A 27,835-nucleotide genomic window follows, 5' to 3' on the forward strand; every position below is an offset into this window, starting at 1 on the left:
CTTAGTGAGGTGGGGTTGGGGAGGTAGGCAGAGGGGCATTCAAATCAGGAAGTTGTCTTGCAAAGTAAAAGCCAGCTCCTGCTCTCAGTACCAGAGGTTTGATGTGTCCTGGTGTTTTCTCTTAAGGACCACGCACTGCATAGGAATGGACTGGCCTTTTTTTTTTGATTAGGAGATCTTTCTGATGTCATTCAATCAGGGACTCATTCAGGCCATTTAACAAGCCGGACCAAATGGGTTTAATGGCCTATGGTGACAGAGTGTCCAGGCTGACTAGTGTCTTACTGTCAGTTACTAATTTCTTTAATCAGCATGATTGAGGGCCCTCATATTAGATTGGAACAGGGTCATGAGGACCACACCTGCCAACAATGCTGTTTTTCCCTGGTTTCTCCTGTATTTGAAGGCCATTTCCCAGCACCCTCCTGGTCTTTGTTGTTCCTCCATACACAGATCTGTAGATTTTGTATGTTTGCCTGACATAATCCAAGTTGCCAGGTCGTCTAAAAAACACACACACACACACACACACACACACACACACACACACACACACACACACACACACACACACACACACACACACACACACACACACACACACACACACACACTTTCATGTGACATTACACAGTATTTAATTCATTAAATTTGAATAAATCTCCCAAAAAAGCACCTTGTTTTTCTTCATAAAAAAAGGGTGTTGACTTAGCTGTAGTTCGTTTTCTGGTCCTTCTGGTTTTCCTACTAAATGACGCAGTGCATATTGCTGATGGGTCAGGTATGTGAAACCACAGAGCTGTTTCAAAGGTAATGATCTGAACTCTTAATCTTCACTGCTTCAGTGGTGGTCTTTGGCTTGTGCCACCCCTACATCCAATCTCAGCATGTTCTGCTGTCCTAATTTCCTGCATATTTATTGGACCGTAGACTGCTAATACTGTGGCCTGGAAATGGAGTCTAGCAGTTGGTGATGGAAGTTTTGCATCCCAAAGGAGAATAAGTGAACGTTTGCATTGTGCTGCACAGCACTTTGAGCCTTTGTCCCGCATCCCAAATACTCAGTTCATGTCTCGCATTATCATTGATCGTTGGTTTTAAACTATCAGAAATAAGAACCCATGCATGTGTTGTTTTACCCATCTGGAACATAAGCCACTTATGCCGTTGCTGCATAGTCTCTACTCTATTTAATAGCACTTTGTCAAAAGCAGCAACCTGGATCATACAATTGCAACATCGGCAAGCTTTTCTAAAAGCCTGGCTTTCAATGGCTGACAAGTGAATAGTGAAGATGGTCATCAATAGACTGTGACGTCAATCAAACTGTGCAGACATTGGGCTGGTGAATTACTCCGCTATGTCACAACAACCCATCAAACTTTGCAGATCAGGTAAAACCTACCCAGCAACATCACGGCCACAAAGAAATTAACATTTTCTTGTAGTAAAGAAAGGGCTCCAACATATTCCTGGGTGAAGCCTGTGGATTCCCAAATAGTGTTTTGCAGTCTTTGTCAAAACAAAATTCCATTTCACATGGAAGCAAATATGATATGAAGTGACACAGCATATGTGAGTCTTCTTATTGGCCAATGTGTGCCTTTGGGATGACAAACAGCACTGTAGTCATCATATTTTTCAATATGTCAATCAAGCCTGACAATCAGCTAACAGCTCAGCTCATTCGTGATGCCTTCCAATCCATATTAGGCACACATCAGGGAGGTTGTTTTAAAGTTTACTCTCGTTCATAGCACTCTTCAATAGCATGGCTGTTATGTTTAAGACCTATCACCTTCCAGTTCAAGTTTTGCACCCCTCTAACATGCTAAACATATACTATGTTGCAGTTTTTATTTATTTACCTAATAGGGTTAAATAGCTACTGCTAATTTTACAAATATGGTCCTGACAGAGAGTATAATTGGTTTAAAAAAGTAACAGATTGCTGCTGTTCTTTTTCATAAAGTATTCTACTGATGATTCCAATGTTTTTATGTCTACTTTCTAACTGATCAGACCTGCTTCAGACCTGCCCACACTGAGACATCGATACTGAAAAGGGTCCCATTTTACTTTATCTGTGAAACAAGGGTAGCAAGAGATTTAGACAGGCTTGGAGCGTCTTGGTTCTATACATCATCATCAAACAGAGCCTAGTACCTCGAGAAGATTGTTTTTGGTCTTATCCCAAGTCTGTGTTTTCAGTGCTGCTGTTAGGTAATGCAGCCATGCCTCTTTACATCATGTCAGCCATGATGCATGTGAAAATGTGTGTGTCTGAGTGTGTGTGTGTGTGTGTGTGTGTCTGTGTGTGTGATGCATGTGAAAATGTGTGTGTCTGAGTGGTCTCCTGGCTGAGCTGCCTCCGCTCTCGCTTAGAGATCGCAGTTCAAACCTAACGGATGGCGTTCGCATGTTTTACATGGCCTGCGGGCAGGGGAGGAGATTGGCCAAGGCCATAACAGTTGGCAGGTCTGAATTTCATTGTAAACATTAGTCATCTGGGATTACATAATCCAAACAAACGTGGGAGAAAAACCTTGGAAAATCCATACTATTGATTTAGTAGACTTTGTCTAGACTTCCCCAAATGGGCGACGTCCAAACATGGACCGGCACAGAGGTCCACTATAGGTCAAGTGTGCACAACTAATAAGTATGCTAAACATACACAGGTCTTACACAGGCCCCATAGTGACTGGATTTATCTCCTCTTGGACTAGAAGTTAGAAATAGCTGTGTTCTGAACATTTCCGCCATGTCCTTGATGCTAAACATTCATAAATTCCTAGGGTGACTGATTAAGGTTGATGATATTCAACTTGAAATATTGTACCTCCTGACAATGAGTAGATTTGGAAGTTACACTTGGAACGGAGAAACATTAAAGACCACGATGACCACGAGAGTTTATATTTTATTTGTCAGATTTAATGCTAACATCAGATCAGAGTGTTTCCAGATCTTAGCAGACAGATTGTTCTCCTGAAGAGGAGGAGTTCATTCACAGTTTTATATCAGCTAAACATGATCTTCGCAGTGTTAGAACATCATGTTGTCTCATGTTACCTCATTAGCAGTAGCTAGGTGAAGGTTTGATAATGCAGTGCAGGGTCAAAATGAAGACACTTGAGTATCAATTTCAGAGCCTTTTCAAATTAAGAAAGGATTTGCCGTGACAGGATTACTGCTCCCATGATATTCTTAACTTTGACTTTAGTTGATTGAGGTGTGTGACTAGAATGCCCATGCCTGTCAGTCTGCATCATAATGTCTTCAAGCCAAAGGTGTTTGGTATGGTTACTATGTATTTACTATGCTAATTGTGGTTATTATGCAACCTCTCAAATGTGAGACATCTCAAATCTCCTACCTGTTTCCAATGCAAACAGTTAATTCATCTGATTGAATACCTTTCTTCAAATACTCAATGACAGGCGCATGACAAGTAACACCAGGAAGACATACTACCAATTTTATATTCAGTGAAGACATGTTTGTAACTGATATGTATATATTGGTTTAGTTACATATACAGCATGGTCAAATAAAATGATTCACCCGATGATGATGACTAGTGAAATATGACAGAAAATACCAGAGTTAAAACAGATACAACATGACAGCACAAAAGGAGACAGTGGCAAAGTCTCAACAGTGCTGGATTGACTGTGTAATTTGAACACCTGTTAGCTTAGCAGGATGTTAATCGAAAATGCAAGCTGCAACAGCAGCCAGCCCAGAAGAAAATATACTAATCGAGTGAAACTTTTCACTAATTGCTTTCCTCCCACTGGAAGTCTTCCTTTGTGAAATTTGTATTTTTTCTGGCACAAAGCAAAAGGGTTTTTCGACAGGATATAGTACAGACAGCAACCCAACTCAACCCAACCAAACCCAACCAAAGGCCATGTTTGTCTCCATCACCCTCCTCAAACATGGCCTCTAGCCTACAGTCCTGGCTTCGAGTGGATATGGCTTTTTCACACCACCGCCAACTGTCATCAGTGAACATCCAAGAGCAGCACCTCATGAATGAATAAAGAAAATAAAATTTAACAATATGATTTATCATTATCGATTAAAAATCACACAACAATGGTGTGATGGCACCCTTGGAAGCATGGTTCTCATGCTCATGGTTTATTTGTTCCTCTTTCAATTGTCTGACAGTTTCAGTAAAAAAAACAGAGGCTTTAAACTGCGTGCTGTAGCATAAAGGGATGTTTGAACTATGATGAAAATGTATAGCTGACTTTTTTGAACCTTGATCTTTCACATCAATATATTTTTCATTCTAGGTTTTGTTAGGTAAGACCTTTCTGCATGCTATACCTGACTAGAATTGATTTCTGTGACCTTCACTCTGTCCTGCCCTGGTAGAATATTTAAAAAATATATTGATTGAGTCCCACAAGGTTTTGTTCAGTTTCCAGTGAGGTGTAAAATGAGCCAACTGTACTCAAATCTCACGAGAGCCATTCGCTCTGCTATGGCTTATTGTACCATCAGTCCCTCATACTCACCATTGTCTATGCAAAGGTGAAGGCCTTACAAGCAAACCATGACTTTAAAGATTTGGCTTTGAAATGGATATTTTGGATAAAGATTTTTAGCCTGATAAATTCAATGGCGAAATTGGTGAACACGCCAACTGTTATATTGGATTGTAACATAACTGTATTTTCAGCTCTAAAATGAGTTGCGGTTGCAGGATAGATGGACACAATGGTTTGTTCTACGGTTCTATGGTTTGTCGCAACACGTCTTAAATGTGTACAGTACGTTGCTGTGGAGAGAGACTCTATCGTGTGTAGAGTAGTGGTAGTTTCTTCTGTATTTGCGTTGCGGTTTTTTAATCTTCCAAAGGCGGCGATGTTTCCTCAATCTCCCAGCATCACTCACATCACCTTGCTCTGTTCTCTCACACTTGAAGCTGTTCCACAAGGCAATTTACAGTGGCAATTTGTGTCTGTAAATCAACAGCACAATTACCTCTAATGTTCAACATTATAAAGGTTACATGGTCAAATATAGAGGAAAAGAAAACATAACTTTACTCAATGGCTGTGTCCAGTAGGGCTGGTTCGCGGTGTGTGACGGGAGGGGAAACAGAGGGTAGTCTGTTTGGGGGAAGTTGGTAGGAAAGGTGTGAAGGCATGTGCATACTAAAGGAGACTTGGTCAAATGCTGCAATATTGCAGAAGTAAAAAATCTGCCTTGTGATCCTCATCCGCTCCAAAATTGAAACGACTCTTCTTTGGCCCATGCTACACCGCTCCACCAAGTTTCATTAACATCGGTCTGGTAGTTTTTGCGTAATCCTGCTGACAGACAGACAGACAGACAGACAGACAGACAGACAACAGACGGTAATGAAAACATAACCTTCTTGGCGGGGGTTACAAGGACTGCAGGGCAGGAAGGCCTGACTGCTCACAATAACCCTTTGAATACTGATAAAAACCTGGCGCGAGCCGACAATCCAGGCAAAAGGGGAAAATACAGACTTAGGAAACATTTGTCATTATGTCATGAAATAAAAAAACACTGAAATCCTTCACCATTAAGAGCTGACAGGATAGTGCCTCACGTGTGTGTTGTTGAGTCGTATTTCAGGAAAGCACCTCGTTGACACCAGCCCACTCCAGTCTGTCTGATGGCTGTAAAGACAAAGATAGAAATAGCCCACAGACCCAGTCGTGAAAACTGGTAGCTGCCAAGAAGGGCAGATGATGCATGGTGCTAAACAGCAGATGCTAAGGTTACCACAGCCCTCCGAGAGGTCTCACTAGGGGATAATAAGCAGTCTCTTGAGCCACGGCGTTGGCAGGAAAAGGACTTATTTCCCCTTCTGACTTCATACATCTTCATTTAACAACTTGGACTCACCTTTAAATTTGTCATCCCCCTGTGCAATAGGGATTGATGGCTTGTACCTGTGTTCAACAGCCATGGGCTGTTATGGGATGTATCCATGCTGGCGGTATGCGTTATTACGCACTAATGAATGGCCAGCCACATCTTTTCGATATGGAATCTAATATAATAGCATATTAATAAGATGAAACACAGGGTCTGTGATTCATTTTTGAAATTATTTTTTCCTTCTCCATAGAATGTAATTGGGCCAAGGATATAGTGTAGCAAGAGCATAATTTCTCTCCACTGTTCATTATGTCTAAGCATGGAAAACTGAATAAAAGATTGGCTTCTCTTTTCATGGTCATTAAATCTTAATGACCGCTGTCCTGTATGTGTTTCTCACGGAGATGTAAATCTTACTGACAGAATGCTGTATGCTGGCTGCCAATGACTCTGTGTTATGCAATCAGCACTAGCTGTCTTTGATGATGAATTTTTAACAAATGCAAATATCTGGACATGTGTGCATTCACATGGGATGTTCTTGTCTAAAGAAATGCTCTTGATCTTCAGGTACTGGCTTACATGCATGCTGTAAGCAACATGAATTCATCATCATTGTCTACGACCCAACAGGAATAAATAACGTATATTTAATAATGTATCAAACACACAATGGCACAAGTTCAGTAAAAAATTGAACTTGCCTGTACTATTGTAAATGAGGTATGGCTCCTGTTTCCAGTGCTATCAGCAAAGGCCTGTTTCCAATGAAATCAACAATAGGCTATTACAGGAGAGAGAAACAGAAAATAGGAAGATACAAAGGAGAGAAAGAAACAAAGAAAAAATCGGATAAATGAATGACAAACAAACAAACAAATCTAGATAGACAGAATTACTAGATAAGTAATGCACAATAACAGCCCTCTGTCACCCATACCATGTTTACCCATGAAAACTTCTTAAACATGATAAATGCTCTAAGATGCACTTGTTATATACTGTGCTGCTACTGTGCTTAACAAATGTTTCTTGTATGACAGTGAGTTTAATAGCGCAAGCAATTTTTTTTAGAGAGAATTTAGAGAGATAGGCTGCTATTGATTTTTGTATTTAAGGTCTCCCTGCTGAAATATCATTCTCAGCGGTGACATGGTAGGAGAAGAGTAGTGAACTGTTCTTTAAAATGTCCTCACTGGACGTGGTAAGGGACAGGACGATTAACCTGCTCCCAAAATGGTTTGTTGTCTTAGTTCGCTCCATCATATTCACTCGCCATCTAGACGGCTGTTTTTCCTCCACCCCTCTAGATTTTTCCGTGTCATTATTCTCAAGGATAAAACACTGTTATTTGACTATATGCAAATGAAATGTAGTGGTCGGTAATCATATGCATACCCTTTTCCCTCCACTTACCATTAGTAATACATGCTAATGTAGGTCATACAGATTTTAGCTGGCATGAGTGAATTAACTGCTTTCCCTTCTGTGGGCTGTTTTCTGAAGGCCTACTAGCCCAGCTGAAAAGAGAGATAGGCGCTCGGCTCCCAGGCCACGTCCTCTCCAGCCTCTCTACAGTGGGAGAGATGAGTTTCACTCATCTCCTCGCACGTTTTGATCCAGTCCACTCTAAAAGGTTCCCCTTTCCCCTTCCCCTGTACTCCTTTTTCGACACCCTTTGAACCCGCGAGTTATCTCCCCTGCCGACTCTTGTGGTTTCGGCTGGTCTCTGTTTCAGTCATTTGGGAAAGGGGTGTACAGTGCAGAGCCTGATGAGGGTGATTGAATTGGCAGATATGTCCAGCCTAAACCAAGACTCTCTGTCAGGACATATCGATCCTATTTTTCTGAAGCCAAGGGAAGTGTTGTGAGGTGGCGCACACATTGATGTTATCAGCACAGGTAGTAGTGGGGGTAAAAGTGGTGGGAAGGTGTCCCCAGCATGAATGACGCCTGTGGATATGAGCTTGGTCCATGATCTGAGCATTTATTTAGAGGCCAAACGTATTCCATACTAAAGAATAGTATCTCGTGTATTGAACTTTCTGTGTAACAGCATAGCTTAAGATATACTTTGCTATTTGCTTCTCATCCAATTGCTTTATGATTCACCCATAAAGCCATACCGCTCTACCGTATATGTGATCTGGATGTATAACGGAACAGCTCCCACTCTATGGGTTTACCTTTGTATTTGTTTGGGAAAACATTCGGTTGGGTTTTTCCGTACTCTTGGCATCATGAAAATGTGCTGAATTTTATAATCAGTCAGGGGTATTGAGAAGTTAAATGGTTATATAAAGATGGACTTTGTTTGTAAGGCATTTGATTGTTATCTGCACTGAAGCACTACTGAGATAAATTATAGAAAAATGCAAATGTGTTCTATTCTATTCTTTTAATATATTTATGCACTTCATTACTTATATTCTTGGATGTAACAATGTTCTGCATCATCTGCTTGAAGGTAAATGGAAAATAAACAGAGCACATCACAATCTGACGTGATCTTTATTTCATTGTCTGGCTCTTTATGTCTGATGTCTTTATGTTTGATTTACCCTTCTATGTATGCACATTTGAAATGTGAAACGTCCATTTCTTTATATTCCCTTTCTTCCTTTCTTCCAGTGTTGCCAAGTCATGCCTGTGGAAATCCAGGGTTAATACCAAAAGGAATAATCCAAGGGTCAAGATACAACATAGGGGACAAAATCCGTTACAGCTGCGTAATGGGATACGTGCTGGAGGGACATGCCGTGCTCACATGCATGGTGACTCCAGGAAGTGGTGCATCGTGGGATTTCCCAGCACCATTTTGTCGAGGTACATGTCTTTTTTTTGTCACTTCTGTGGCGAGTAAGAGTAAGATTTAATTATTTTAAGGAGTTTAAGATGATAAAACTTAGTAGGTCCAAAGACATCAGCCTTTGCCAAGCTGCCTGCAGACATTTAGATTGTTATCCATGGTTAAATGATGAATATTTCAGTTGGACTCATTTCAAAAGATGTAGCTTTTCTTTCATTCTCAACAAAGTTTAACTCTAATAACCCTTAACTCGGGATTGTTATTACATTACTGGAATGGCTCTTATAAACCTTTCACTTCATATTGCAATCATTTTGTAATGCTTCATAAGGGATGTGCCATTATTGCACATTGCTACTTATGTTTTATTAGTTCCCCATGAACACTTGGTCCCTGCTGAGCGACACATGTCAGGATCATTTTAACATTCTAAAACTGATTGTTCCAATCCTTGATTGTGATTGGCTAAAAGCCGTTGTAAAATCCAGCATAACCTTTCAAGTTGTCCTCATAACATTCTATGATAACATTCCATATTACTGCGCAGCGAATGGCAGGATCATTTTAACATTCTCATATGCCTATCTGTCCATTTCTCCTCCTCACACATAGCGGAAGGCTCCTGTGGCGGAACTCTGAGAGGGACGACGGGCACGATATCCAGCCCTCACTTTCCCTCGGAGTACGAGAACAGTGCGGATTGTACGTGGAGTATACTCGCAGAACCAGGGGACACCATTGCCCTGGTATTCACAGACTTCCAGCTGGAGGACAGATACGACTTCCTTGAGATCAGCGGCACAGAGGTCCCGTCGATATGGTGAGTAATCAACATTTGATTTACAGGCATCTGATGGCCAGTAAAGAGGCACCTCAGCACCGGGAAAAAGAGCTTTGTTTTATGACGCGTCACTGCACTGCACGTATGCTGGGTGGTCATGCTTCATACTAGCTGCATTGTGTTCTGAGGGTGGACTCTGCTGAGGTTTCAGTGACAGCTGTCCGCTGAGACTGAGGACAGGAGAGCAGGAATGGGTTTCATTTGTCTCTGGTGGCGTTAAAGATCGACAACTTATCACAGTAGTTGCCCTCCGTTGTACGGTAGGACACCGTTACGTCAGGGGCTGTTCATGATGGGGTTCCGGGGCGAGGGGAAATATCACCCCTGGGCCTATTTAATGTTGTGTTGCATGTAGATCATGTCAGCTATAAAATGATGACACGGATATTGAACTTGCAGGCCAGCCTACCGTGGGTAGCCTGCACAAACAGTCGGCTACCTATGCAAACAGTGCTTTTTAGCAGTGCATGCTGTGCTTTGGCTAAACAAATGAGATGGTCTCTTTCCCCCCCCCTAGGGCAATGGTAATAGAAAACTGAGAATCAGAGACGTGTTGCAAGCCTGAATGTGGCTCACTGAGCTATGGTGTCATATATTTTTACTATAGTTCAACTCCAAGTACCAAGGGAAGAGAGAAAGCTCCACATTTTCATACATTTTTGTACTGCTGGTTTACAGAAGAATGAGAGAAAAAAAGGCAAGAGAGAGAGAGAGAGAGAGATAGAAAAAACGGTTGCTGGATGGATCCTAGACCTCAGATTCACGAGCTCTGAAGTAGTTTGCTAAGAAAGACAAGCGCCTCTCCCCATCCTGTGGAGACTTTGAGTCAAGGGCCTCACATGTCCTCAGGCCGTCCTTTATGTAGGAAATGGCTCCAGATATCTGTTCAGAATTGTCCTGGGGAATAGAAAGGGTAAGCCGATTCTAAACAGCTCCCTGAGTGCATCCAAGGTTGGAGGCTGAAGGTTGTCTCATTAGTTGAGGATCTTCTAGCAGAGCCAAATAAATGGAGAGAGCCAAGTAAAGTGTTCGACTGACATCTGAGGAAGTGCAGAAAAAAATAAGTAAAAAAGGGGGGAAAAGCCTCAGAGAGAGAGAGGACACCGTAGTCCTCGTGACAAAAGATTAGGTGATTTAGCCACTTGTCAAAAATTGTAGACTGTAATGGTCAGAACAAATTCTTCCAAAGATGTTCATAATGGTTAACAATGTCAGCAGTGAAGTGGTCTTTTTGTGTCACCTCAAAAACACAGAGTTCTGAGTGAGAAACGATCAAAAACAGAACAAAAAAACAGGATGGGGTGATGTGTCTTGCTGGTGTCTAAACCATTGATGCAATTGTATTTTTATAGTGTTCAGGTCGGGTGCTATAGGTTAGCTGTACATTTAGTTTGAGAGTTGTTGTTTTCACAATATGGTTATTTTGAGTTATTTCTATTTTAAAGACAACTTTGTGTTTTTGATACAAGGATAATGGATTGTAAATTGTACTGTTCAATGCCGTTCTTAAAAAAACATTTAATATTACATTATCAGTGTTTTCTGCTATCCCCAGCTTTGGTTTCAGTTTGTTCAGCTTTCATTCAGCGAGGGACCCGGCGTTTTAAAAGCACGTAGGCATTTTGTTGGTTAATTTGATTTTGACTCATATGGCATATGGCTGGAAAAGCAGGCAAAGTGAATGTAACCCTGAACTATCAAAAAACCGACCCAGTGGGAAGGCAAACAGTAGGGGACAGCACTTTTAATGTCAAATGGCTTGTGGCTTGAATAGTCATTGCACTTTCTATGAGGCAACGCTCATCTGAAAATGGCTAGACCTGTTAGAATACCCCAGAGGTATGTAGGAAAATGCATTTGAAAAATCAATAATTCAATATAAACATGAAAAGCAGAAGGTCTTTATGATATAATTGGGAAGGTTAGACCTTTTATTTCTCATTGGTGTTGATTTTAGCCTCTGCTATTGCCACAAATGACACCGTAAATCCTTGTGATGTAAAACACACTTTCAGCGGGGTAAACATTATTCTGTAAGCAGGGACCATACTTAAAGAAATGTCAATCACTTAATTTTTGGTCTTTACCTCCTGAGCTGAGGTGAGTAAGGAGCTTACAGATCAGAAGGATCTAATATTGGTGAGTTATGAACTAATGGTGTGATAGAAGCTGTAATTTAAGAAAACCATTAATGTTCTTCATTGCTATATGCTATAAAGCTTACTATAACTAATACAGTGCAAAATGCAGGGCAAGATTTACTACTGACTACCTTTTCTTTGCTTAAATCAAGTTCCTTAAATGTTAAGTGGATGTGTACGATCGTCTCTGTTTGATTTAATTTCTTTTACATTTTTTTTTCTCCGGTCAGGTATGGTATTCTAGCAAATCTGCCAGAGCCGCTGCCACTTGAGTGCACACATGACTTTGAAAAGGAATGGATCACAGCCACTGCTTTTATTGAATGTATTGCGAAAAGATCCTGTGTAGTACATCAATAAATGGTCATAGGTTAAACGAGGTTTACATAATGGGTTAGGAGGTTAAAAGTGGCGTCATTAGATAAGCTCCATTAGAGCTACTTACTGATTGTGTGAAAGTTATCCATGTCACTTAACACTGGTGTCGAAGGCTATCAGTCTTTTATGTGACTTCTAACCAGCCTTTAAAGCCCTGATATTTTATTTTATCTGACATAGTCTTTCGCCGCTGTGTCTTGAAGACTGACACAGAGGATACATAATAGGCTTAACATGCTATTGGTGTGCACCATTAATCTTATACAAGGCCCTTTAATCATTTCAGGACCATTCAGTGCTCTGACCTCTGCTCCTGTTGTCTCAGATGTTGGTGGGCATGCCAGCCAAATGGAAAACCTCCCACCGACTGGCGGCCATTTTCTCCCAGGCCATTGAAAGACCTTGGGGTGAAATCGATCAGGCGTTCCACCCGTGGAATGCTACTGAGCTTGACGTTGGCTCTTGCTGCCTAAATCACAGTGCTATATTCAGCCTTCAGTCAGACACTTTAAAAAGATATTGTGTACTAGGTCTGAAAAAGAAACAATCATCAATGTCAAGGGGTTTGCCTTATGAAGACCACTCCATTGACAAATTGTGATTCTTGGCTTGTAAGAGTTTGGCAGAGCTAAAACTGACTATAAACTTGACGAAATAAACTTTCTTTAAAGGGTAGAATCATGAATATTCCCTCTGTTCTAGATGGATTGTACAATTTTTCAGTGAGAGACAGTGCAAAGCACCAACAATGGACCTTTAATCACTGCGAGCGCTGTATATGCGTATGCATATAGCTACAGTATAGTAGACAAAGTGTATATAATGTAGACATACAAAGCGATCAATCAGTGCCTTTAGCCAGTCATGGAATAGCACATCTAGACTAGAGGACTTTCTACCTTCACTAACCGGTTTTTGCTCCCCACTTTACAAAAGCTACCTGCTTACCTGCTAAGCAGTCAATATGAAACTGAAACGGATGTACTCTTGGTGACTGGCCGGCAGCTGATGTCAAGCTCGGGCTAGAATGGCTTTAATTTCAGTTCCATCTCCGAAGAGTGGCTCAAGTTTTTAGAATGACAGGGAAGCCACCAGGACATAATGACGTATCACAACCCATATCTCAACTATACCTATAACAAGAAAATAAAATGGCTATTGTGCTGTGTGCAACATACTCTATATATTTTAATAGATAGAAAAATACAGATATAGAAAGTTCATTTGAGTTGAATTGGGTCTTAGTGCAGCTCCTCCTCCCAAATTGCAGACATGATTCAGCAGAATGAGAAGACACTTGGTAGCACGGAACTTGGTGCATCATTATAATTTCATGATGGTCTCCTCGACAAATCTAGTCCAACATTAGTCCTGAGCACAGGCGCGACTCTAATGAACATCCTTTGACATATGATGGTAATCTATGCTGATGCCTTGCCCTTACACAGGTGGTGCCCTGCACTGACATATGTGACACACAGAGATGAGATGAACACACACACACACACACACACACACACACACACACACACACACACACACACGCAGTGGGGACAGTGACTTGACATTTATGGAAAGATTCTTTTTTATTATTATTACATTAGCATACTATGTCTTATCATAATTTGTCTTTGTAAGTAAGAAAGCAAGTGTGTTTCACTTGTCTTTGGTGTGTGTTATCAGACGTGACTGAGGTACCTGTTTCCATGATGGTAAACGTCTTTGAATTCAGTTCTTCTTTTAATTAAGCAATTCATTGTGCCAGTGGCAGATAATGGCCATACCCCCAAATATGACAGGCAATGAATTATAGGAAAACAAATACAAAAAAAAGAACAAGAGCGCTGTGGCTGCCTCTTACATCAGCTCATGTGGACGTATAGCTTCCTTTACCATAGTAATGGAAAAGTGGCAAGAGTTTGAATTAATGATGTATGTTAACCAGAAAGGATATATTTCAGGTACCAGGGTAAGTCTGTTTTTAACTTGTTTCTGATTTATTGGAGGCAATGGCAAGCCTGAGCTAATGGAGCCTTCCAAAGTTTGACTATGGGGTTCATAAACACACAGGCCAAAGCTTAAGCAAGGAGCAATGTTTCACGTCTCTTTAGTGATACAGGCCAACCTAATCATGAGGGTTATAGTGCATAAACAGTAAACTAAACTACAATTATAGGTAGCAGGCATGCTTTCTAAACATCACTCATGTGTTCATTTAGATTTAGTCAAAGTCTGGTCAAATATTAAGATGTGTTTTATCAACACATAAGGGGAAGGAAGAGTATCAACGGCACCATTTTATTGGCATTTGGTTTTTCTATCCAGTGCCAGAAAACATATATATTTCTTTAGGACTTATATAAATGCTTTGAGTGCTTGAGTTGGTTTTGGCTGGGGATCTTGCTTCATGTTGCAGGGATTAATTCATCACAGCCCTTACAATTGGACTATGGGGTACTATTGTTAAACCAGAAGTGTAAGTCATGTCAGGTTCAAGGCACATTCCCTCTGATATGTGTAATTAGTACAGCATCCCTAAAATACACCACCTGTCAGCCAATTAACCAATAACAGAGGCTCCTTCCAAAGCCAAACTCAAAAATATGGCTAATGAGGTTTTGGCTGATTCTTAGGGTTTATACGGAGGCTTCAAACTGAAGTGTCTTGCAAGTCTGCAGGGCTGCAAACTTCTGCCAGAACTGTGGAGTGACTGAGGAGGCATTCATCACTTTGAAACAGAAACTCCTTAATTTCTCTGGGAGTTTTGAGAGAATATCAAGTACATTTGTGCATAGATTGAAAGACAGTTAAAGGGTTGCTTCCCACATGCCAACAAATTCAGAATCATATTCCATTTATAGTCTTTCAATCATTTTCATTCTCCTTCATTCATCATACATTTTCATTCTAAACCCTGTTTTTATAACGTCTACTAATCTGTTAATTGACAACGTGTCCAGGTATCAGCATGACCGTGTGCTTATTAAGGTCGCCAAAAATTCTAGGGGAAAAAGGTTGTGAGACTTCTTAGCTCCACTCTTGACTCAGTAGAGGTCTGTCACTCAGACATGGGCACTTACACAGGCCAGGTCAGGCCAAGATGGTGGAGTTCTCCATAAACTGACCATTAGAGAACTTGCAGTCTTTGAGAAGTGCATAAGCAAGTTCAGAATAAGAAGTGTAAAGTATTAAGTGGGTTTTCGCTCAAATGCTAATAGCTAACTACTTATGTGGGTAACTGATGATACCCATGAAGCTTTTACACAGTTGTGGTCTGCCCTGTATTCATTTTGTATTTCCAGTCAGTTATACATCTCTCTCTCTCTCTCTCTCTCTCTCTCTCTCTTCTCTCTCTCTCTCTCTGACACTCACACTCACAAACACATACACACACACACACACACACACACACACACACACACACACACACACACACACACACACACACACACACACACCACACACACCTTTCACACAGAAACCATTTTCTGCCAGCTTGTATTTGAATTGTAATCCTATTTATTCTTCATATCACTTCATGTGGAATTAACCTTATTCCTCAAAGTAAAACACCTTCATGCTTTGTTATCACCACAAGCAGTTTAGTCTCCTGAGATGGAGCCTCCTGACTGTTACTCAAACAGACGTTAGGGAATGAGGGAGATTGGCAGTTGGCAGGTGAGCGTAGTCAGGCATTGATGTTGAATGTGGCCTGCTTCTTGGTGAACCAGCTGATTGACTTTCCTAAAGCAATTTCCAGTGCATGGAATTTGGAGACAGATGTCTGCCGAACTGTCATGTCAGGTTTTCTCTGCCTGCTGAAAAATAAAGCGGTTTCTTTTATCAGTGTCACACCACATGGTGTGATAAATATGTTCATTTCATCACTGAACTTTCGAGGCAATGTCAGGATCACCCCCTTCCCTTTTTAGGCTTCTCGCATTCAGAAGTGTATGAGATGGGATGGAAATTACACTGAGGGACATCAGGGTTTTTTTTTTCTTCGTTTTTTTCTTTGCCATGAGAGTGACAGGAGGCAGAAACACCCCCACCAAACCACTCAAACCAACACACACACACACACACACTTCCACACATGATGCATGTACGTCAACACATGCATTCTCTCTCTTTCTGACATGCACCCTCTTAACCACGCAGGCATGTGCACAAAAAGGCATGTATCCTTGTGTCGTCTGTACATATGCACAAACACACACACACACACGAACACACACACACACACACACACACACACACACACACACACTCAGGCAGAACACACACACATACAAACCCATGACCACAAAAAATCAGAATGCTAAAATCAGAATTCTTTATTTCCTGCAAAATGAAATATATTTTCATCTACGGTGATCTAAATTTTATCACAACATATAACATATGCATAACGCAAATCGAACCATACTATTCAGCTATCTGTACATTGCATTTTGCATTGAGAAGGAACAATATGTTGTTGCATATAGTTTTTATTGAATTTACACTCAGAATATACGTCATGTCTTCACTTGTACTTTTCAGATCTTCGTCCATCCTATTCTCATGTATTTCTGTACTCTTTTCATGTAGTCTGTTTCCAAGAAGTATTGTGTATTCATTAGAGCCGCAGTGGATTACTGTGGAGATTCAGAGGAGCGAGCAAAGGAAGCCACCACCCTGACACTTCATCATGGGAATGAACACACACTTCCTCATTACAGATTCCACAGCAGCCTCTCAAAGTGCACATGAGCATGATCCGCCTGACCTCGCTGACCCCGGACTTACTGGAGCGGAATAAATTGAATAGGAACCGTTGAATAAAATAAAGGCTTTTCTTTTTGAAGTCTTCTCAGATTTCCAGACAGTTAAATATTGATCTTTATTTTCCTCTGTCAGGAGAAGTTGATGACTAGTTCCCCCCTGCCAGTGTTAATAAAAGTGCCACGTATTATCTTACGCTGTATGTTTCGTTATAGAGGCTTTGGTGGTAACATGTACATAAAAGAAATGCTTTTTTTCTTCCAAATTATTGAATTTATTGGCTGGGCATGACATATCATATTTATATATGGGCCTTAGGTCATCATCCAGCTCCGGTGATCCCAAAAATGCCCTCGCTTTAGTCATCACACTGTGCACAATGTGCTTTCAGCTCCTTCACAGCTGAAAGTCTTCTTTTCATACACACACTCTCTTACCACCTGACTCCAAACTTCCGAAAGATTATTCTATCCGTCACAACTATTCTTTTCTTCTTCGGTTTCTTCTTCTTCTTCTTCTTCTTCTTCTTCTTCTTCTCATTCTTCTTGTTTTTTGGCAGACACCATTTTTTTTCCTACTGTTGCCTCCCATCCCAATCTGGTTTCTGTGCTACAGTGTACTTAAATCCACTGAAATAATTGCCACTATTGCCCCCATGTCAATCTAATCTCTGCTTCTCTGTGTCAAATCCAATACATCATCAAATCAACCAGCCAAACAAGCCACCACTAATAATGTTAAAGACTCTAATGCAGACCCATGATGTAATTCATTTGTTTTGTGGTGTTTTTCTGTACATTAAAATGCAAAGGCTAAGGACTTCATTAAATGTAAACTGTATTTACATTTTGTATTATCGAATGCCTGAAAATGTACTGTACTTGAGGTTTGTAAATCTCCTCCAAGAATATTGCACACAGATTAATGTTTACAAAAAGTCGGTAAAACTGCATTTGAATGGGTGTGCATAACACTGGCATGACACCATCATAACCATGACATGACATGACACGTGTCATGAACATGAAGGAGTCTTTATGAATGTTAATGACTGTTGTCATGGTGATGGTGCTGAATTGCTCAACATGAGTTATTTTGTAGAACCAGATTAATTTGGGTGCTATCCATACTTCAAGGATTTGAAAGGATCCTGCTTGATTTACCTCAGTTTCTTTACTGACCACTGGCATTGAAGAACAGCTATGGTTTGCAACATGCTGAAAGGAATGTTAGAGTCACATGTTGTATCCAGTAGATCATTAGCAGGCTTTAGTATATGAAGATGGACATGAGGAAGAAGAGGTGTGGAAACTAACTTGTTGAATGAAGAGGGGTACCTTCAACACAATGTTGGACTTTACAAATCACTTGGTTAAGGGACATCTCAATGAACATCTACAAGAGCAAAAACAACTTAATATGTGCATTAGATCTTAAGAATAGAAAAATCTGATATGACAGTTTGTTTATGCTGGTACCATTGTTTTGATCAGGTTTGGGATCCTGTTAAACAGTGATGATAATGATATCACAGGCGCTGTTTATACCATATGTGGGATAGATACTGAAAATGTGAAATAGGGATGCAGCGATACCACCTTTTTACAAACCGATACGAGTATTTTAATTTGTGTACTTGCCGATACCGAATACAGATACCGCTACTTCTTAGATTTGGTCTCCATGAAAGTGCAATTCATTTGGAGGCAGATTTTATTTCATCCTCTCAAGATTATGTCAAGCCTATAGTACAACATTAACATGAGGCTATCCCAAGCCAAAAATAAACAGAGCTTTCTGGTTTTAACAATAACAAAAAAAAGCCTTCAAAGAGACAATGTCATCACATTAGACAAAATGCAAATATAACCAGATAAAGGCAATTCAATTTGCTGCATAGTTAACAACACAGTGTACTTACAAAAAGTGAACAGAACTATTACTGGATTAGCAAATTATAGTTACAAAAGGATCAAAACAGTCTCCTGCTCAATTACACAAACAATCACTTAACCTATGTGGCACTATTAGTTTTTGTCTCTACCTCTGTGTGTGTGTGTGTGTGTGTGTGTGTCTGTGTGTGTGTGTGTGTGTGTGTTTTTCTTTTGCAAGTCGTCAGTTAAGGTTGGTTGCTTCAGTTTTGCGCCACTAGCATTAGTGGTCTCTATGTACTTAGCCCTATGGTGCGTCTTCAGATGTTTAATCAAATTGCTTGTGTTGAACGAAGTACTTTCCTTTCTGCCCCTTGACACCGTAGCAGTGCAGATCTTACACTGTGCCTTACTCCTGTCATATTCATTTATCTTAAAATAAGCCCAAATCGCTGACATGGCTATACTCTTCTATTAAAGCAGCAAAGCGGAGGAATTGCTAATCACTTACATGATGCTAGCGGCTAAGCCTAGCAAACCTGTTGAAATTTGCTTTCTTTGACACTATGACAAACTAGTGAGTCAACAACTTTCTTAACACAGTCAAACATCAAGCAAGTACAACACTAGATAAAGCAAGACGGCAAATAAGCTACTTTTAAGGTAAAATAGCTAATCCTTACCCTAACCCTGAAGTACAATTGCTACATACTGTTTACTTTAACATCTATCCTTTTGTAGCCTACTTTCACACACACAAGCTTTTGGACAGAATCTCCAAGTTTCCGGCTCATTGTCTCCCCCTAGACTTTGAAGTCATGTAAGACAACAAATCACATGTTTTTTGCGCATAGAGCGACCAGTTTGATGTAGTGAAATATTGTTGAGTAGTATCAGTGCGTGGTTTCGGCAATTCAAAAACGAATACAAACGTGAGTATTTTAACGATGTATCGGCCCGGTACCCGATGCTGGTATCGGTATCGGTGCATCCCTAATTTAAAATGTAACATTCAACAAAATCTCTATACAGAAACATTGCATCTGCAAACCCATTGAACTAAACACATTTTGAGGTCATCAATCTTTATTCTTAGTCTCTTTTTTCCCATGTGATCCTTGTTTGTTCTTTTTGCACGTGACCACGATATGAACAACACCACCACCAGGCCACTGTGACTAAGCCTCTGCTATACAGTTTTCATGGGCTGTGTCTCAGAACTCTCTGTGCAGCCTCGGCTGGTGCTGCTGTTGGTCTGATGTCCATGTCGAGTCCACTGATCTGAGATAGAGACTGAATACAAATGCCCCATGCCGGCTCTCCTGAAGCTCAGAAAGGAGCTTGATCCGGACGTGAGCTTCCCCTTTCACCAGTTCTGTCGAGCTGCTCTCTTGTGCGCTCTTCTCCCGTCAGAGAGAGCGTGTCATCAGCCCTGGTGGCTAAGTACTTTTCTCGTCTCCCAAGTCATAAATCTGTCAACACGTCGTCTAAAACTATGCATTCAATAAAGGTTCAGTTCTAATTGTTGACATGTAATTCTCAGCTGCCTGTGGCAAAGTGCTCACTTTCAAGAATTCCTTTATGAAGGATTCAAACACACACGCTCACCATCAGTACCTCAAATGCTGCTTATTCTCTATAAATGTCCAACCAAATCTTTTATTGCTGCCTGTAACTGTGGTGCTGGACTGTGAATGGCCCAAAAGAAGCTCACAAACTGAATTCAGTGTGTGCCAGGTAGATAAAGCTGTTCCCATTCAGTCAAAGCCATGCCTTCCTTTGATATTAGCTTCCTAGGGGGTAATTCAATCAAGCTTAATGGTACAGTCCTGTTGCGACCTTAATGGAGTTGAGCAGTTTCATACTTTCAGCAAAACCAGCTAAAAGTCTGTTTATTCTCCTGAATAGCTCCTTCCATGGTTTCTGTCTGTTATCTGCAAATGTATTTTATGAAGGGTAGAATCAGCTGGTAATTGTGTAGTTGTGTAATTGCCTAGAGGACTGCCATAATAGTCTGTATGGTTAAGTCAGTGATGTCATTTTGACTGCTATACTCTAAATCGTCATGCTGCTGAACTACTGAGGAAAAATCTCACATTTCAACACAGAAATACTTCCAGAGATGAAAGCCAAGTCTGTATTAAAAAGTAAGATAAATGCGTTGATTTTTAGCGGGAAATGCTTCATACTCAGACAAGGTGTTTAACTTTGACACCGCATAATAACTCTACTGGGGGTGGCAGCTGGATTGTTTGACACCCCCCCCCCATAGACTTACTCATGTTTAAGCATCAGCTCAAGAGGTTATCCAGTGTATTCACCACTTTGTTGAAGGTGGATTTAAAATAAATAAATAAATGTCAAGCTCACTTAATATCAAGTGTCTTGTGTACTATGTACCTACTATTTAAAGGTAAAATGTGGTTTTCATATTATAATACGATGTTTGGAGTTAGAATTAAGGATTATGTTACGGTACTTACAATGAGATGTTAGTGAATATGAAACATTTGCTAAAATATGCTATTAATTGCTTATGGTAATATGCTGCACTAAGGAGAAGTGATGTGAGAGTAAAACATCTTGCTTATCTTAAAAGTGATCGCTTACTTGTGTACGACATCATGCTGACACTTCAACATCAAGTCTTCACATTTGTAACTAAATGTTGACCAGTATTACCCAGTATTTAAATCATTTTGTGCACACGAATTTACAGGCTGTGGCAATAGACGTTAATTCTTATGTAGGCCATATCTTTTGGCATCTCAAATATGATCTTTAAAACCTTGGCGATTCATTGTGTTATTCATGCACTTCTTAATTCTGTTAAGCCAACCCTAGTTTTTGATGCAGGTAATTGAACCTCTGGTTAAGATGTATATTTTCCTTGTCGTTGTATTTTAATTTTCAGTGTGTTGATAAAAGTATACCAGCAATGAATACGGTGTAGTGTTAAACTATCTCAGTCATCGCATGTGGTAGTACTGTTTATCTGCATGCATTCTTGTAAAGTATCTATGAGTGTACATTATACAATACTAATACCCAGACCATGGCATATAATTCTTGGAATCAAATCCCATAAACATTTCAAAATTTAAATAAATTGTCGTATTACAAGACCAAGAAATGAAAGGATTCTGATGTAAGCCTTGTGTGGGAGGCCTCAAAACCCCTAAGAAGCTAAACTACACCTTCTTCTTCTAAAAGGCGGCTGATTATCTCAATGCAACCCCTCAGACTTCACCAGCAGACTTGAATCAGTTACTCTAATGTGGACATACATTCGTATCCACAAGAAAAAAAGAATAACACCATTCAGTTTATTTATTCTGTGACCAAAACGGTTGAAGAAAATCAGCCCAAATGCAGGTCCAGTGCAGTGCCTTGTAAAAAACATTTGGTTGTGATGTTGTTTGTAATTTTTGCCATGAATTGAAAAGATGTAGACATTCAAAATTCAAAAGATTATCGAAAGCTTCTTTACTCATTGATCTCAGATAATAGCGCCTAGTAGTAGCTTTGTAGCTAGTGCTGGGCTTTATCTTGTTAGTCATCCTCTTTCTCAACTCAGAAGGAAAATGCTACTATGGCTCATAGAAGATGGCAGGGCCTGCTGTTTGTCTCATTGCCTTTGTGGTCAATCGCTGTCCACATCCCGATCGAGGTTGTTGATAGGAGTCTGTAACTGTGCTGTGCTGTGCTTTGAGAGAATGAAGATTTCACAGAATTCAATTCTCTTTGATTCTGCCCCCAAACCTTTATTGTTTACCTTGCTGTAAGCATTTACAACAAAACAGCAGGTTAATTTGACAGCATTCATCTTTTGAGTGTTAATGTAATGTGTAAGACACTACATGAAAATCATTTGTTTTTAGGGAAACCTTTTCAGTAACTAGCAAAGTGAAAATTGCAGGAATAGCTGACATTTGAGTGGTTTTGTCACGGCAGTTAAGGACATTACATGTTGTACTGTGATTCTTGAATGCCTTCTGACATCATTTTTTTCCATTGTAGCAATCCTCCAAATATCAGCCTCACTGTATGAATGATTTCCATTGATCTCGGCTGAAGAACTGAAATGCCATAATCACTGGCATTTGATTGTTTACTTATTCAAAAAATGTCTTTCTTTCACTGTTTGCTCATTCAGGCTGACGGGCATGAATCTGCCCTCTCCCGTCATCAGCAGCAAGAACTGGCTGCGGCTGCATTTCACTTCAGACAGCAACCACCGGCGGAAAGGATTTAGTGCCCAATACCAAGGTAAGGGTCAGCATCTGGTGGCTGGGAGGGAGCGTGTGGCCAATGCCAGCTCAGGTGGAGAACCATTGGAGGGGGGATGGGACATGCTCGGGACGTCTTTTAGCTCGTGGTTTGGCAAAACGCCAAAAGACCATCAAGACATATGCTTATCATGCACATTTTATACATACTGAACACTTCTATTTAGTATACACATCGGGTATAGTATCCATACCAGACTAGCTTTCTTGCCATAGAAAATGTAATTGTGAATGTATAACTATATAAATTGGAAAACGTAGTTACTACCTCAAAAGTGCTATGGCAGCCATCAAAGTAAGATGTATTGGTGATAACTTCAATGTAAAATTATTTGTCATGCTTTCATATGGTATGGTGGGTCATCATGCCATTGTGCATGTCCTTGTAAGCACATTTTGTGTCTCAGAATTTTCAGGACAGATTTATTAATTTGATTTAAAATTATAGCCCACACTGTTCTATTAATACCTGGAGTCTGTGTGATGTCATATGGAGAACACATTATGCAAATAGATTTTTTTGCTTCTTTATTTTGCATTTGGTTCCGTCTGTAATTGGCTCCCCACATGCCTTAATTGCGGGATTGAATTCAGGGCTCTGTAATCAAAATTTGGTCCAGTTGATGTGAATGTAGACTCCAGGTCTCCTACTGGGAGGGCTGTCTTTTGGCTCAGGGCAAGCGCTGTATTTTCCGCTGCCATGGACAAGCTGTACGTTCACATCCTGGCCAGAAAGTTGTCTTTGGTCAGTGAACTTATGATCACCAGCTTGTGGACACCATTGGTGATCAGTCAGTGTAAGTCTTTAAAAAAATGTCTGTAGCAGAGGCCAGCTCTGAGAGAGGCTTTGACGGTGGTGCAGCCAAGGACTCACTGAGGTGTTGGCACAAGGGGCCCCCAGATTTACTTTCAGCTGAGGTTCATGGGGTGTTTGTGTAATTACATAAATGGATTATAATGTGTGCTATCCCACTTAACTTGCTCTGCTCTCTGTCTCTGTTTCTCCCTCCTTTTCTCTCTCTCCTTCTCTGCCTCTTCCTCTCTCTCCTATTTCTTCTCTCTCTCTCCCTCTCTCTCTCTCCCCCCAACAGTAAAAAAGGCCATTGAGTTGAAGTCCAGAGGCGTGAAAATGCTTCCAAGCAAAGACACAAGCCACAAGAACGCTGTCTGTGAGTATTTATGCCATACGGTTATAAGGTGTCATTTCAGCTTCATTAGCATTTTAATTATGCCGCATTAAAAAAATAATAGCACACTCAAGAAAAGGCACATGTGTCTTCGGGCAGTCGGAGGCTTGGTGTCAAGTTGCACAGGCCTCTTGAAGGCCTACTGCTGTTTTTAGCACCCCGGAGGGGTCACATTACTGATTGCGAGTGTTGGGATGCTACATCACGCTACGCAGCCATATATCCTTGTTTCTGTTAACCATGTCGACATGACATATTCGCCTTGCATAATTTCAGCTGCTGTTCACAGCGTTGCCGCGTGCTCGCAATACCCTGTGTAAGGGAGATGCCCTTGATGATATCCATAATAGGATGGAAGGAATAAAACAATGGCCTGTTTAATACTGCATTAAATTGTATCAATAATTTGTGGCAGTCCGCTTCATCAAGCATGCGTTATGGCAATTAACATCATGCGCAAGAGACTGTCAGTGCTAGAGTGAAACACTTGAACCGTGTTCAGCGTGAGGAAGATTCGCGACGGAGATACGTAAGCAACATACACACGTAAACACTTCAAGTCTGATGTCAGACTCTCTTGACGTATATCGTTCCGAGCATCCTTCACCCGTTGAAGTGGGAGGTGAAGCGGGTTCAAACGAAAAATGTAAGAGCAAACTGAGGGAAAGGAGAAATTCTCACAATTTTTAATTGCTCAGACACTGTAATAAAGAGAGCTAATGCGACAAAATAATATGCAAAGCCACCGGTTTCTTCAAAGCACTTAAAAGGACCCATCTGTAACGGCTCGAGAGAATAGTCAATGACAGTTAATCTTCCAGCAACTTAATTAAATACATTTTGTGTGACATTCTCTGTATGTGTTAAAGAGTTCAATACAAGAAAATCTCATGTAGAGATTGGAGTGATCATAGGGGCAGCGTGGGAGAGGAAAATAAAAAAAAACGCCACCCTCCAAAAGCACATCAGAAAGACGGCCATGAGCTTTGATCATACTGAATCATTTTTGAAAGTCATGTCAACAATCAGAGGAAATGACATTTGAAGACCACATCAAACGGAAGGACATGGCAGTTGATCAAAAGGGTTACGGTGCAAGAGGGCTACTCCAACCAGTCACACACACTAACTCTCACACACACACTCACTCTCACACACACACTCACTCTCTCACACACACACACACACACACACACACACACACACACACGTGCGCGTGTGCACACACACACACGCGTGTGCACACACACACACACAGTCCATCCAGCTCCTGACCTTCGTCTGAAGTGTACTTCCATGAAGTGGAAACACTTGAACAAGTCAGGGTAAATGACTTTGCAAAACTGACAATGGCTCAATTGAGCAGCAGGCTCACTATTAGTGTTTTATTCAGGGAGCCCTCTACATGTTCACTCAGTGCTCCCCTCTCTAAAAAAGCCTGCAGTAGGACTGTGAACTCATTTCAGTACTGTAAACTACGGTTCTTTCAATAGTCAATGGACTGTATTTTCTATACCCCACTGGTGTCAGTGGCAAAGTTGGTGTTTTGTTCATAGTAAAGCATAGGCTACTTGTCAGTGTGAGAGCCATATACATTTGTATACATTTCTCTTCCTCAGGATGGAAATAAAAGGTACATTGAACGTTCATTTAGTGGAGTCTGCAAAATGTTAGTAACACCTTTCAGGCGGAAATGATATCAATGTACAATGTACATTATAAACATGTAACAACACAAAAAGCTGGAACACATGCACATATACTTGATAGTGCTGAAATTTGACCTTCAGGTGCAGGCTGATATTGAAATGTGCTGACACAGTTGCTATGGTAAATTCAGATGTATAAAAAAACTGCACCAGAATCTATAAATAGCCCTAGCACAGCTTCATATTAATACACTAATTACATGCCATCTTGTACATTGTATACTAAATTAGAACTTCACAGTCACAGGTAACTTTTTTTTAAATGTAGTGGTCGATGACATTATAAAATAGTTCATTGGGGTGCATTATAAAACAATGTACAAGCCAATATGCTAATTGTTATGGCATGGCAAGCCATCAAATGGAATGAAGCAGAGAGAGAGAAGAAAGAAAAAAAAGAACAACCCCAAAAAATAAATGAATAAAATAAAACCCTTTCAGGTTTGTCTGTTTGTACCGGCTGTAGCACCATAACGCTGAGCCGTCTGAAAGCTGACCTGGAGTGATTTTGGCCTGCATATGAACTGTGCCTGTGTTTGAGGCTGATGCCATGTTGGAGGTGTGAACAGAGGGCCCGTCTGGCACCACATCGGTGGGGGAGGAGAGGAGAGACAAGCTGTGAAGAGGGACCACACTGTGACCTTTTCCACGGATCTTTTTTTGTGGGAATAGCCTTTAGCTGTGAATCGTTAAATACCCTGTCAACATGGCGAGCAGAATATTTTTTTTTATCTAAGCATGCAATCCAGACAAATGCTGTAATGAAATTTTTTATATTATCACGTCGGTATAAATGTAATAGATAACGGTATCTGTTTGGTTGGACGGACTGGCAGAAGCACTTAAAATATAGCCCTTTTATACCTCTGAGTTATGCGTGTGAATCATCGGTGGTGAGATTACACTGCTCTTGCCCAGGACTGTGATGTGCTGGAAGGCAGACAGGTATGAGTCAGGGCAGGGTTTTCCAAAGCCTTCTTAACGCTACCTGATTTGTAAGATATACCTTAAGCTGTACCTTAATGTTTCAAGGTGTTTCCCAGAGAGTCCTTAGCTATGTGCACTTTCTGTACACCTGTGCTCTTACATTTTTCAGATAAAACAAATGTTTTAGATCCTAAAAATGTTGTACAAGTGTCTGGGCATATGCACTGACTGCGATTTCAGCCAAGATACGTGTTGCATTGCATTTTGTGCTTTGTTAAATAAAAAGAAAAATACATCGGTATAAATGAATTAGCTGTTCATTTTCAATCCCTTGCGATTACAACTCTATGAGAAACATCTATCTGTCTTTATTTGGGAACTTTTTAAAGTTTGGACATGCATAGTAGGCATATTTCTTGTTGATGTTCTTTCTACTAATGACTCATGTCCTGCCCATCATACTCATCTCACCCATGCTCAAACCTACATGAAGGATAACAATCGATGCCAGAAACATTGATTCAGCCTCTAAAAGGTGTATATTTGAGGTTTCTCTTAGGGGAAGAGACTTTGAGATGGAGAAATACATGTAGAAAAGTAAACAACTTAAATACCATTCCAGTCTTCGTAAGACGCAAAGAGACACCCTTGCAATTGTTTGATTTCAAGTAATGTTGGATGTACATTCAGCTCTATAGAATATATAACTGATTTATCACTAAAACCATTACTGTTGCTGTTAATGATGTCTGGTAGATCTGGTTTTATGATCTTGTATTAATCTTACCTTTATCTTTGCTGTCATCTTTACCTTATCTATGTGTGTACCCTACGACCCTAATATTGTGACTATCCTTTTTTTTCTTCTTTAATTTCTTCCCTTTTTAATGATTAGGGACACCCTACCCATCTTTAGCTTCATTCCACCATGAACTACAGTTTGTCGGTTATAAATGCGATTATACAGTATATATATATATGGTAGAGTATGGTACGTCTTTTCTTTTTGTCAAGGCTATATTTTCTGACAATTCCATTCTTT

General features: G+C 40.4%; 1 protein-coding gene across 2 annotated transcripts in view; it reads left to right on the plus strand.

Moving 5' to 3' along the window:
* LOC308373388 (CUB and sushi domain-containing protein 1) overlaps positions 1-27,835 on the plus strand; it is a gene marked incomplete at both ends in the record, with an annotated part of 288,794 nt that overhangs the window by 157,810 nt on the left and 103,149 nt on the right. For both annotated transcript variants that reach the window (XM_080848876.1, XM_080848877.1), the window contains 4 exons: positions 8,506-8,700; positions 9,296-9,503; positions 22,838-22,950; positions 24,062-24,139. In XM_080848876.1, the coding sequence (XP_080705002.1) occupies positions 8,506-8,700; positions 9,296-9,503; positions 22,838-22,950; positions 24,062-24,139 (594 nt within the window). The remainder of the gene's footprint in view (positions 1-8,505; positions 8,701-9,295; positions 9,504-22,837; positions 22,951-24,061; positions 24,140-27,835) is intronic.

The sequence above is a fragment of the Sprattus sprattus genome (assembly GCF_963457725.1).
Source record: "Sprattus sprattus genome assembly, chromosome: 12".
In the NCBI taxonomy this organism is placed as follows: domain Eukaryota; kingdom Metazoa; phylum Chordata; class Actinopteri; order Clupeiformes; family Clupeidae; genus Sprattus; species Sprattus sprattus.